Source organism: Cetorhinus maximus, chromosome 7 (genome assembly GCF_964194155.1).
Source record: "Cetorhinus maximus chromosome 7, sCetMax3.hap1.1, whole genome shotgun sequence".
NCBI classification, from domain to species: Eukaryota; Metazoa; Chordata; class Chondrichthyes; order Lamniformes; family Cetorhinidae; genus Cetorhinus; species Cetorhinus maximus.
In genome coordinates, this window is record NC_135885.1 from 37,065,389 (window position 1) to 37,078,454 (window position 13,066).

Here is a 13,066-nt window from a genome sequence, read left to right on the forward strand (position 1 = left end):
GCAAAGGATGACTGAAAAAAATAAAGGAGGTAGAATTTGGGAGTTTGAGAGAAGACTAAGAAGGAATATAAAAACAGACAGTAAAAGCTTCCAAAGTAGATCAAATGGAAAAGAGTAGCGACCGTGATTATTAGTCCCTTACAGGGTGAGATTGGGAATTAATAATGGGAAACAAGGAAATGGCAAAGTCTTCGAACAAGTACTTTTTATCTCTCTTCACAGCAGAAGACACAAAAAGCGCCCCAAGAATAGTAGAAAAGCAGGGGACAAAAGGGAAAGAGGAACTTAAAATAATTATACTAGGAAAACTAGTGGGGCTAAAGGCTGATAAGTCCCTGGCATCTGGTGGCCTGCATTCTATGGTCTGAAGGGTCTTAAAATAAGTGACTGTAGAGATGGTGGATGCATTGGTTGTAATCTTCGAAAATGCCCTGGATTCTGGAAAGGTCCCAGCGGACTGGAAAACTATACATCTAACGCCACTACTCAAGAAAGGAGGGATACAAAGCAGGAAACTATAGGCCAATTAATTTAACATCTGTAATTAGGAATATGCTGGAATCCATTATTAAGGAGGCAGTAGCAGGATATTTAGAAAATCATAGCACAATCAGGCACAGTCAACATGGTTTTTATGAAAGAAAATTGGATTTGACAAATTTGAGAGTTGTTTGAGGACATAACAAGCAGGGTCAATAAAGGGGAACCAGTAAATGTAGTGTATTTAGATTTCCAAAAGCATTCGCTAAGATGCCACATAAAAGATTACTGCAGAAGATAAGAGCTGGGGATGATATATTAGCATGGGTAGAAGACTGGCTAACTAGCAGGAAACAGAGTCGAGATAAATAGGTCATTTTCAGGTTGGCAAACGGTAACTGGTGGAATGCTGCAGGAATCAGTGCTGGGGCCTCAATTATTTACAATTTAGATTAATGACTTGGATGAAGAGAAAGACTGTATTGAAGCCAAATTTACTGATGATACAACAAAAATAGGTAAGAAATCAAATTGTGAAGGGGATATAAAGAGCCTGCAAAAGGATAGATAGGTTCAGAGAGTGGGCAAAAATTTGGCAGATGGAATATAACGTCAGAAAACGTGAGGCTGTTGACTTTAGCAGCAACAGGGATCTGGGTATTGTACATGAATCACAAAGTTAGCATGTAATTACAACAAGTAATTAGGAAGGCAAATGGAATGTTGACCTTGATTACAAGGGGGAAATGGAGTAGAAAATTAGGGAAGTCTTGTAAGCTGAGGCCATACCACACTAGTATTATGTACAAGTTTGGTCTCCTTATTTAAGGAAGGATATACTTGTATTGGAAGCAGTTCACAGAAGGTTCACTAGGCTGATTCCTGTGATGAAGAGGTTGCCTTATGTGAAAAGGTTGAACAGGTGGTGCCTACGTTCTGTGGAGTTTAGAAGAATGAGAGGTGATCTTCTTGAAACTTAACACCCTGAGCAAACTTAACAGGATAGATGCTGAGAGGATGTTTGCTCTCATCGGGGAATCTAGAACGGGGGCTCGGTTTCAATATAAGGGGTCTTCCATTTAAAACAGAGATCAGGAGGAATTTCTTCTCTCAGGGGGTCATTAGTCTTTGGCATTCTCTTCCCCCGTGAGCAGTGGAGGCTGAATTACGCATATTTTTGATTTACAAGGGAGTCAAGTGTTATGGTCAACAGGCAGGAAAGTTGAGTTAAAGCCACAATCAGTCCAGCCATGATCTTGCTGAATGGTGGAGAAGGCTCAATGGGCCAAATGCCTGCTCCTCCTATTTCTTATGATTATTCTTTGTATTTGCTCTTAGACTAAAGAAGTTTTCCATAATGTCAGTTTCCATTATACTTCTCCTTAATTTAAATAGTGACAGCAGTTTGAAACAGAAAAGGGAGAGAAAGTGGAAAATGAGAGAGAAAACAAGAGCATGCATTAGAAATTGATGAATAAGCACGGGAGATGTTTCTTGTAACCAATACAAAAGTAGTCATAGAAGGTTTGCCCAAGAAATGGAAGTTACTCAGATTTGGGACAGACTTGGCCTTTGTGAAGTGGCAGAACTGAAAAAAGTGAGTGCTTAGAACAGCTTCAGTTGTGCACAAGTTTCATTTGAGATTACAGGAGATAAAGTACAGAGAACGTGGAACATGTTACCACAATGAGTGGCTGAAACAGATTGACATTGGTGCACTTAAACTGAGGTTTAATACACAAATGAGGGAGAGTGAAATAGAGCTCTACAGGAGCAGTGTTGAAAGGCATAACTTTAGAGTGGAAGGAGACTCATGTGGGGTATGAACACAAAAACAAAAATACCTGGAAAAACTCAGCAGGTCTGGCAGCATCTGTGGAGAGGAGCACAGTTAACGTTTTGAGTCCGAATGACTCTTCAACAGAACTAAGGAAAAATAGAAATTTTCCTTAGTTCTGTTGAAGAGTCATTCGGACTCGAAACGTTAACTGTGCTCCTCTCCACAGATGCTGCCAGACCTGCTGAGTTTTTCCAGGTATTTTTGTTTTTGTTTTGGATTTCCAGCATTCCTTTTATCTTGGGGTATGAACACAACTGGTTGCTTTGGATGTTCCCTCAGCACATCAAAGAGTGCAAACTTCCAGAGCAGGTAACCACAGGGTGGATTTAAATTCCATCAGACCATGTTAGAGTACATTTAAAATAATATTTTAATCTCTTGTATTGAAGCAAATGGATAACCCTATCTCTAACCTGTAAAATTCAGATTTTCCTGCCATTCCATTGTTATCAGGTATAAGCCATCCCCCATCTGCAAGCTGCATTCCATTGCCAGCTTTAAAAAGCTCCTCGCTGAAAAATTCTCGACTGTTGATCTGGAAGGATTCTGCATTTTCTGCTCGTACCTCAAGAGTACTTCTGCTGACTCCATAAATGTATAACTAGGGGAAACAAAAGTTATTAAACCATTTGATATATTTTCATATCTGAATTGTTTGATAAGATTTTGGCCAAGCACTTCCTCATACTTCTTGAAATATTATCCACTGGTTTAGGTCCCTCTGATCGAAGTAGAACATTGTCCTTATTATAAATTATATAATGCTCACCTATTATCCTATTGCAGTACCATTCATTTTATAACTTCAAATCAAACCAGGTGTTCGCAAATTACAATCACAGGCAATCTGGTCCACAAAGCAAAAAAAAAAACTGAATGCTTTTTCTACTGAGAATAGCAATGGGTATTTGTCATTTTTTTAAGTGAAATGTGCAATGAAATAAATGATTGTAAAAAATGTTAAAAACATCTGACCCAAATTTAATTTTTAACCCAGTTATTCCTTTTCCTTTAAAGATTCCTCAGATTAAACACCACACAAGATCTACAAGCAAGCTAACTGAATCACTACAAAGCAGCCTAGCCATGACAATCAGTAAGTGTTGCGCAGTGGAAAGAAAAATATAATTTTTTCTAATATTACTGTGTATGACTAATTTAATTAAACTGAAGGCAATCAGACTGCAAGGTTTAAATCAAAGAGTTAGGTGTAAAAGCAGGCATTTTGAAATGGAGATGAACAAGCTAAGGTGGGTCATAAGTAAATGCAACATGAATAGGAATTTGCATTAGGAGATATGAGTTAATATTTTTAGCTCTTGAATTTTAAAGAAAATTAAAAGGAAATTTTATAACTAGCAAAGATCATAAATGAATAAAGCAAAGTTATTAAGTTTACTTTTCCTAAAAGTAGCGGCCATGAAGACAACATGAAAGATTTTTATATTCTGGGAAAAGTAACTTCCAAAGAAAGTTAAGAACAATGGGTTTAAAGATGAAAGAGAAAAAAAAGAGAGAAAGCTTTATGAGAGGTGTGGCCAGGTAAGATCTTGAAGAGTGTGCTGTGCTAGGACAGACCTGTGAAGTATGCAGCCTCTAGCCACCCGCAGAGAAGTGTGTGTTTGTTTTCCATAAAGCAAGGTTTTGTTATAAGCCTTGGATTTCCATTGTTGAGTGAGGGGGAGCGAGAAAGAGTAGAAATGACACAAAGATTGGCCGGGTGGTTAACAGTGAGGTTGAGTGTCTTGGGCTACAGGAAGATATAGACGGGATGGTCAAATGGGCAGATAAGTGGCAGATGGAATTTAACCTGGAATAGTGTGAGGTGATAAACTTTGGAAGGAATAATTTGACAAGGAAGTATTCAATGAATGGCATGACACTAGGAAGCTCTGAGGAACAAAGGGACTTTGAAGTGTGTGTCCATAGATCTCTGAAGGTGGAGGGGCATGTTAGTGGGGTAGTGAAAAAGGCATGAGGGAGACTTGCCTTTATCAATTGAGGCATAGATTACAAAAGTAGGGAGGTCATGTTGGAGTTGTATAGAACCTTGGTGAGGCCACAGCTGGAGTAGTGTGTGTAGTTCTGGTCGCCACATTATAGGAAGGATGTGATTGCACTGGAGAAGGTGCAGAGGAGATTCACCAAGTTGTTGTCTGGGGTGAAACATATAAGTTATGAAGAGAGGTTAGATAGACTTGGGTTGTTTTCATTTGAGCAGAGAATACTGAGGTGCGACCTGATCGAGGTGTACAAGATTATAAGGGGCACGGACAGGGTGGATAGGGAGCAGCTGTTCCCCTTAGTTGAAGGGTCAGTCACAAGGGGGCATAAGTTCAAGGTGAGGGGCAGAAGGTTTAGGGAGGGGACATGAGGAAAAAATCTTTTTACCCAGAGGGTGGTGACGGTCTGGAATGCAACGCCTGGGAGGGTGGTGGAGGTGGGGTGCCTTACATCCTTTAAAAAGTACCTGGATGAGCACTTGGCACGTCGTAACAGTCAAGGCTATGGGCCAAGTGCTGGTAAATGAGATTAGGTAGGTAGGTCAGGTGTTTCTCATGTGTTGGTGCAGACTTGATGGGCCGAAGGGCCTCTTCTGCACTGTGATTCTGAAATCTTTTGGGAAATGTTGTAAGACTAAATTTAACTGTAACTGTAATCTAGTGTGTTTTAAGTTTTTTGGTAATAAATATAATTTAATATTAAATAATATAACATTGAATAATAAAATATTAAATATTAAAATCTCCAAAAGTGGTAGGGGAATCTTTACTTCTGACTTCAGTACACATACCTACTTGTAATAAATACAAATTGCAAATCGTTGTGATAGCTTGACCAGTTTTCTCTTTGGGATTTGGTCAGCCTGGCAATTACCACCTGGCATATCATAATACAAGGACGGTTTGAATGAATAATCTTCATCTACCCTTCCCCTCTCTGAAGCAGTCTGAACTGTAGTATTCTAATGACAGATACGCAAATCACAAAATTGTGGGAGTGATTCCACATCATATCACACTGGAAATGGCTGAAATTCCATCATGCCAAGTTTATATTTGAAATATAAACTGCCAATTTGACAAAATAAATTTAAAGTAATTATAAAATTTAGAAATTGTAACATTATATATTACATGTAGTGTTTTGTACATATAGCACATGTATTTAATATAAAGTTTACAATTTCTTTATTTCGTAACTTAAGTTTGTTTTCTTTGTTAGGAACTAGAGATAGTTTAAGTTATATTTGTATTTGCAGGTGTTAGGAATGAGTTTTAGCTTTAAGTTTGAGTTTATTTCTGTAACTGTGTGTTAAAAAGGGGGGGCCTGAGTTTTGGCGTCACTTTAAAAAATGCCTGAATTCTAATGAGGTTTTATGACTCTTGAAGGGAAGGTGGATAAAACTGTACAGTTGCAGAGCAACAGGGGTCCAGAGAGAGAGGCCCACAGAGACAGAAAAAAGTCGTTTCAGTTCAGTTGAAAGAAGTTGCCAGAAGTAGAATAGGAGAGGGACAAATAGCAAGCCCCAAACTAAAGAAGAAGCCAAAACCAGGGGATGGAACAGAAGAAAGGTCCCAAGAAGACCTTCTAGTCAAAGGAAGAACAGGAATCTGGAAAAGATCCTGTTCGGTGAAGTTAAGAGTGAGGAGCAAAGAAGGCTCCATGCTTAAAGGGAGAAAGTTACAGGATGCAGACTTACAGCAAATTAGGCTTGCAAGAAGCCAGAAGATTTGAGGAAACAGCCAAAAGCTATGGTGTTCTGTTGGCAAGGCTGAATATCAGAGATTGCGTAGAAAGCAAAGCTTGCATGCATGTGACAATCCAGGGTAGAGGAACATCAGAAAGAGTTCAAAGCCCTGGAGGTGAACCCTTGTGGAAGGCATCCAAGAGGGAGCTTGTTTGGGAGAAGATTCCAAAGCAGGCTCTTCGTGAGTGGAGATTGGAAACCCTTGTGTGAAAGAAGTGTTCAGTGAAACCAGTTGGCTCATGGTGTGACAAGCATCTGGGGAGTGTCGATGAAAGATGCATAGCATCTGTTTGGGGTGGCATCTGTCACTTGGTTTCAGAGTGTGGTGTGCCTAACCAGAGGTTGCCTATTGGTTTACATGGATTGTGTACTTACTGTGAACATGAGAGTATAAGATAGCTTTTGTGACTTGTGTTATCCTTATGAATCTGTATATCTCTGTAAAGGTATAGTGGTGGGTGAAGGATTATTGTAATATAAAATTCATCTTTTCTTGTTCAATAAATGTTTATTGTTTTGTTAAAAGTTCATCAGCTGACTCTTGTGACTCTGTTCAGTAGCTACTTTTCACATTTCTAAACAAAAAAATACAATTAGGACCTATCAAGTTGGGTTCCACCCTGGGATCTGGCTTATCAAGTAGTAACATCAGCTGGGATCACAACATCTCCAAAGAAGTTATATCGGACTCAAAACGTTAACTCTGTTTCTCTCTGCACAGATGTTGCCAGGCATGCTAAGTTTTTTTGCCATTTAAAATCTCTGCATATTTTGCAAGTTAGTTAGGTGGAGCGCTTCTCCTCACTCCCACCAACTTCACTCCTTAAGCTTCGGATCATCCACTTTTTCTCTCCCCACCTTTCCTCCAACTCCTTATACAAATTAATTGCATCACATCTATGCCACAGCTTCATTTTAGCCTGTAGTTTTCATACTGAATAATGAGGGTTCTGTAGCTGTATGGGGTTAGGTAATCAAAGAAGCCTGGGTATACCAGAATCCCAAAGGAGACCATGGATTTCATTTGTGTAACACTGGATGTAGCCACATGCTTTCTATTCACACCCTGCTCCAAACTCCTAAGGTTTGTGTGCCCATTTTATTGTGTCAGTTTGCAGAGGTGTATCGTCAATCTGGACAAAGTCGCTGAATGAATTTTTTCAGAGATCAGATACCATTTTCTTATTTATAATGATAACTTGGATACAGAAAACAATTAAAACAAACCTGTTGTATTCATAGCTAACATTAAAATAGGAAGAATAGTTGGATGGAGCATGTTGCTAATATTCTACAGAAATACTTAGTTAACACAAGCAAATGGAAAATTAAATTCAGGGTAAATTCATCAACCCCCATGCTCCCAGTGGGGAGCCATATTCAAAGGAAGTCAGGTATTATAGTCCCATTTCCAAGTCACACTTTTTTGAGCGCAGCTTATCACTGCAACATGGGGGACTATGAATTCATCCTTTAATAATACATAGTATTGAATAATGGGATATGGATAAGCAGCAAAGAAATATATTGAAGGGAAAAGAAATAAGGAGTCATAAAAAAAGATACCTGGACAAAATTTTGTCACTTTCAACATCAATGGAGGAGCAATGAAAGCATATAACGTTGGGATACAGGTTCAGTAGAATGAATGTCTGCACGTATTATGCTTGGGCTTTATAATGTACCGTTCAATTACTATATACGGTTTTGGTTACCACAAAAGGCTATATGTGCACTGGATCCAGATACAAAGAATTGCAAAAAGGAATAATCCCTAGTGTAAAGGGGATAGTTAAGGAAGAAAGATCACTGAACCTTATGACCTAGAGGCTAGACAGAGGCAAGTAGCATCCCAGTGAAGTGGATTATTATATCGTATAGTACTGATAATGTGAATCCAGTATACTACTTGCAGTTAAGTGAGGTCAATAATGTCAGAAAACACTGATGGCCCATGTGCTTTCGAGGGGGGGAAACTACAGTTTATGCTGGGGTGATGGTTCCTTCAAGATCTAGGTTTCTATAGGAGTTGATTCCTGGTATAGCACCTGGCTTCCTTGTGACCGAGTTACCAACAAAGTAGCAAAGAAGTTAATTATAGGGATGAGTAGATTGTGGGTGTGACTCTGGTCTCATGCAGGGTTTTTAGTTTTTAGAACAATATGGCTGCAGAGCTAGAAACATCTCTTTTCAGCAGGGTTCATTAAAAATTCAGTGTGCTAGCTTCAAGATTTTAAACCTCGTTAACTGAAAAACTCTTAACAGTGAGTTAGGCTTCTGGGGTAGACAAGCTAAGATGAGAGAGACAGAAAGAAAGCAAGCAAGCAAGAAAAGAAAGGAGTTCTAGATACAAGACTATAGTGTTAAAGAATATCAGGACCAGAAGAATTCTGACCCAAGGTGGCTACGCTTAAGGCACTAGCTACATTTGTATTGAACTGGGAGTCTACAACCATAGGATAGTTGGAGGAAATTAGAAGGGAAAAACCTTGGGGAAGTAAACGAAAGATCCAAGAAATCTCAACCCTTACACGAATCTTCGAAACAGTACTCAAAGTGGTTAATCTTCCAAATTTTGATAAGCATCTGACTTAAGTTTTGGGATCAAATGGGTGTAGATGGAAATTTGAGTTAGGAAGTTCAGTTTAGTAAATTAATAAGTGTTCATTGTGTTTTCAATACTTTTAACTTAACTGAACATTTAAGAGACAGTGGTTGTGAATATTCATATTCTTTCATTTTTGTTTACTATATTCTTTGATTTAAATAGTGAACCTTGTGGCTTCATTCTTTTTATTAAGTGCTCGAGTTTTCAGATTCTAAAAAGAAATAAGCAAGCATGTTACTGGTCTTTACCAAGGTCATATAAATGTATGAAAGAAATCTTTATGGGTAATGGCCTTTTGGGATATTCTATCAAACAGGGTATTGGATAGGTAAACAGTGCAACCGAGCTAACTGAGTGAAGACTTGAGTTTGGTGAATGGGGGTGGTGGGGGGAGGAGGAGGACGTGTTTGTTTCCTTTTCTATCTTTCTCACCCCGTAGAAATTGGTTCTTGCTCTACTACAGGGAAGTAATTGGGCGAGTATAAGTTCTATTCTATCCCTAAGGTTTAAAATAGTACACAGTTTAGTTGTAAAGTTAATAAAATATATAAGAAAGCAACATAAATAAGTGATTAATATAATTAAGTGATTATTTAAAACGCATTAAGGATAGCAGGGCAGGCGATGTGTCAAGGCTGCAGCATGTGGGAGCTCCTGGATAACAGTGTGATCCAGGGCAAACATGTCTGCAGTAAGTGTTTGTGGCTTGAGGAACTTCAGCTCAGAGCCATTGAGTTGGAGGCTGAGCTGCAGACTCTGCGACACATCAGGAAGGGGGAAAGTTACCTGGATGCTTTATACCAGGAGGCAGTCACACCACTGATTTGGGCAGTGGCAGTGAGTGAGGCAGGTAAGGGGACCCAGAGGACAGAGTGCAGAATGTGAGCCTCTGCAATTGTCCAACAGGTTTGAAATACTCTCAGCTTGTTTGGATGAGAGCAGGGGTTGCAGGATGGATGAGCAAACTGACCACGGCATCATGGTACAGGAAGCCATCCAAATGGGGGGAGCAAAAAGGAACATAGTGGCAGTAGGGGGCAGTATAGTAAGGGGAATTGACACTGCTCTCTGTAGCAAAGAGCGAGAGTCCAGCCTGCTTTGTTGTCTGCGCCAGGGTTCGTGACATCTGCTCAGAGCTGGAGAGGAACCTGTAATGGGAGGGCGAGGATCCAGTGGTCATGGTCCATGTAGGCACCAACGACATAGGCAGGATGAGGTAGGAGGCTCTGCATAGTCAGCGTGACGAGCTAGGCACCATATTAAGAAGCAGACCCTCAAAGGTAATAATCTCTGAATTGGCAAATTGGCACAGGGCAAATAAAATTAGAGAAATGAATGAGTGGCTCAAAGACTGATATGGGAGAAGTGGGTTCTGGTTTGTGGGGCACTGGCACCAGTATTAGGGAAAGTGGGATCTGTCCGTTAGGTCGGTCTACACCTGAAATGTGCTGGGGCTGGTGTCCTCTCGAGCCACATAACTAGGGAAGTAGACAAGGTTTTACACTGAATAGTGGGGGAAAGGGATCAAATTTGGGAAGGTGTGGTAAACTAAAGAGTAGAGACAAGGCAAGAGAGAAAGGTATTAATATGGGAAATGATAAACAGACTGTGACAGGAAAGGACAGAGAGTACAATTCTGAGAGTAACTCAGCAGATAAGGCTAGACGCTGCAAAAATAGTGAAAAGACAAAATTAAAGGCTCTGTGTTTAAATGTACGTAACATTCGAAACAAAACAAATGAACTGGTAGCGCAAACAGAAATAAATAAGTACAATCTGATAGCCATTACAGAGCCATGGCTACAGCATGACATAGATGTCAATATTCAGGCCCCAATCTATGAGGGACAGGAATTTAAGCAAAGGTGGAGGGGTGGCTCTGTTAATTAGTGATGGTATTAGCGCACTAGAGAGAGATGACTCAAGTTCAGGAAACCAGAATGTAGAAGCAGTTTGGGTTGAGCTGAGGAATGATAAAGGCAAGGAGTCACTTGTGGGAGTGGTGTACAGGCCTCCTAATTGTAACTATATGCTAGGACAGAGTATAAAAGGAAAGATAATGGTTGCTTGCCAGAAAGGTACAGCAATAATCATGGGGGATTTTAAATCTACATATGGTGCAGGAATTTTAGCTCAGCGGGTGGGTGCTTGCCCGACCCACTTGGGTTTGAAATGATGCACGTTGATGTCGGCTGAGCATGCTGACGTAAAAGCACAGTCGTGCGATAGTTCGGTTGGCTGGCAGTGCCGGAGTCGATAGCGCACCTGCCGATAATTAAAAGGCCCGTTAAGGCTATTAAATAATCAATTAACTTAAATTTTTCTGGAAACCTCATCCACGGGTGGGATGAGGTTTCCAAAGGCAAATAATAAAAGAAGTTTGAAAATTGAATTAATAACATGTCCCTGCTCATGTGACACAGTAACATGAGGAGACATGTTTCATTACATTTTTAATTTCTTCATTTTCTTTTTTAAAACCGCTTCATCTCCGAGGCAGCTCTGTGCCTCAGGGAGATTATGAAGTGCTCACTTGCGCGCAAGCCAAGCGCTGCCGCTCAGGTCCACCAGCGTGAAGTTGCGGTCCGGTCCTGATCGCGGGTGGCAATTGGCCTTGGCAGCTTCCCAACCACCAAGGACAAAATTCTGCCCACAGTCTCGGAAAATAAGGTGGGCAAAGGTAGCATAGATGGAGTTCATATAATAATTTCAGGATAGTTTCTTAGAACAGCACGTTCTGCAGCCAACCAGAGGGCAGGCTATACTAGACCTGGTATTGAGTAACGAGATACAATTAATTGATAACCTCCAAGTGAAGGCACCCCTAGGTAGCAGCAATCACAATATGATTGACTTTTGTATTCATTTTGAGGAAGAAATGAATGTGTCCAAAACTAATATTTTAAACTTAAATAAGGGCAATTATGAGGGCATGAAAGCAGAGCTCGCTAAAGCGAACTGGCAAATGAGGTTAAGGGATACGTCAGAGGTTCCATGACAGACATTTAAAGGGATATTTCAGAATACACAGGATGGATACATTCCAATGAGAAAGAAAAATTCCAAGGGGAGGACTCACCATCCATGGTTAACTAAAAAAGTTAAAGAGAGTATCAAACTTAAAGAAAAAGCATATAATCACGCAAAGATGGGTGGCAGGTCAGAAGATTGGAAAAAATATAAAGAACAGCAAAGAATGACAGAAAGATTAATAAGGAGGGAAAAATTAGAGCATGCGAGAAGGCTAGTAATAGTAAGAGTTTCTTTATTATTTAAATATCTATAGGAGTTAACAAAGTGAGTGTTGGTCTTATAGAAAGTGCATGTGGGGAATTGATATGGAAAGTAGGGAAATGGCGATTAATGAAACAGGCATTTTGCTTCGGTCTTCACTACAGAGAACACAAGTAACATCCCGGAAATAGCTGTAAATCAGGAAATGGAAGGGAGGGAGGAACTCGGGGAAAATTACAAACACCAGGGAAGTGGTATTAAGCAAACTGTTGGAGCTGCAGGCTGACAACTCCCTAGGTCTGGATGGAATTCACCCTAAGGTCTTGAAGGAAGTGGCTAGTGAGATAGTTGATACACTGGTTTTAATTTTCCAAAACTCCCTAGATTTGAAGAAGGTTCCATTAGATTGCAAAACAGCAAATGTAACTCCATTATTCAAAAAGGGCAGAAGGCAGAAAGCAGAAACTACAGGCCAGTTATCTTAACATCTGTCATAGGGAAAATGTTAGAAGGTACTATTAAAGGTGTTATAGCAGGACACTTGGAAAAATCCACAGCAATCAGGCAGAGTCAACATGGGGTTTTGTGAAAGGGAAATAATGTTTAACCAATTTACTGGAGTTCTTTGAAGGGGTCACATGTGCTGTGGATAAAGGGGAACTGGTGAGTGTACTGTACTTAGATTTCCAGAAGTCATTTGACAAGGTGCCATATCAAAGGTTATTGCAAAAAATAAAAGCTCTTCTGTAGGGTGTAACATTGGCATGGATAGAAGACTGGCCAGCTAACAGGAAGCAGAGAGTTGGCATAAATTGATCTTTTTCTGGTTGGCAGGATGTGACAAATGGTGTGCCACAGGGGTCAGTGCTGGGGCCTCAACTTTTTACAATTTATATAAATGATTTGGATGAAGGGACCGAAGAAATGGTGGCTAAATTTGCTGATAACACAAAGGTAGGTAGGAAAGTAAATTGTGAAGAGGACATAAGGAGGCTACAAAGTGACATAGATAGGTTAAGTGAGTGGGCAAAGATCTGGCAAATGGAGTGTAACGTGGGCAAATGTGAAATTGTTCATTTTGGCAGGAAGAATTTTTTTAAAATTATCTAAATGGTGAGAAATTACAGGGATCTGAGATTCAGAGGGATCTGGC

General features: G+C 40.0%; 1 protein-coding gene across 1 annotated transcript in view; it reads right to left on the minus strand.

Moving 5' to 3' along the window:
• brca2 (BRCA2 DNA repair associated) overlaps positions 1-13,066 on the minus strand; it is a 129,881-nt gene that overhangs the window by 55,561 nt on the left and 61,254 nt on the right. The window contains exon 16 of the mRNA XM_078545338.1: positions 2,734-2,921. Within this exon, the coding sequence (XP_078401464.1) occupies positions 2,734-2,921 (188 nt within the window). The remainder of the gene's footprint in view (positions 1-2,733; positions 2,922-13,066) is intronic.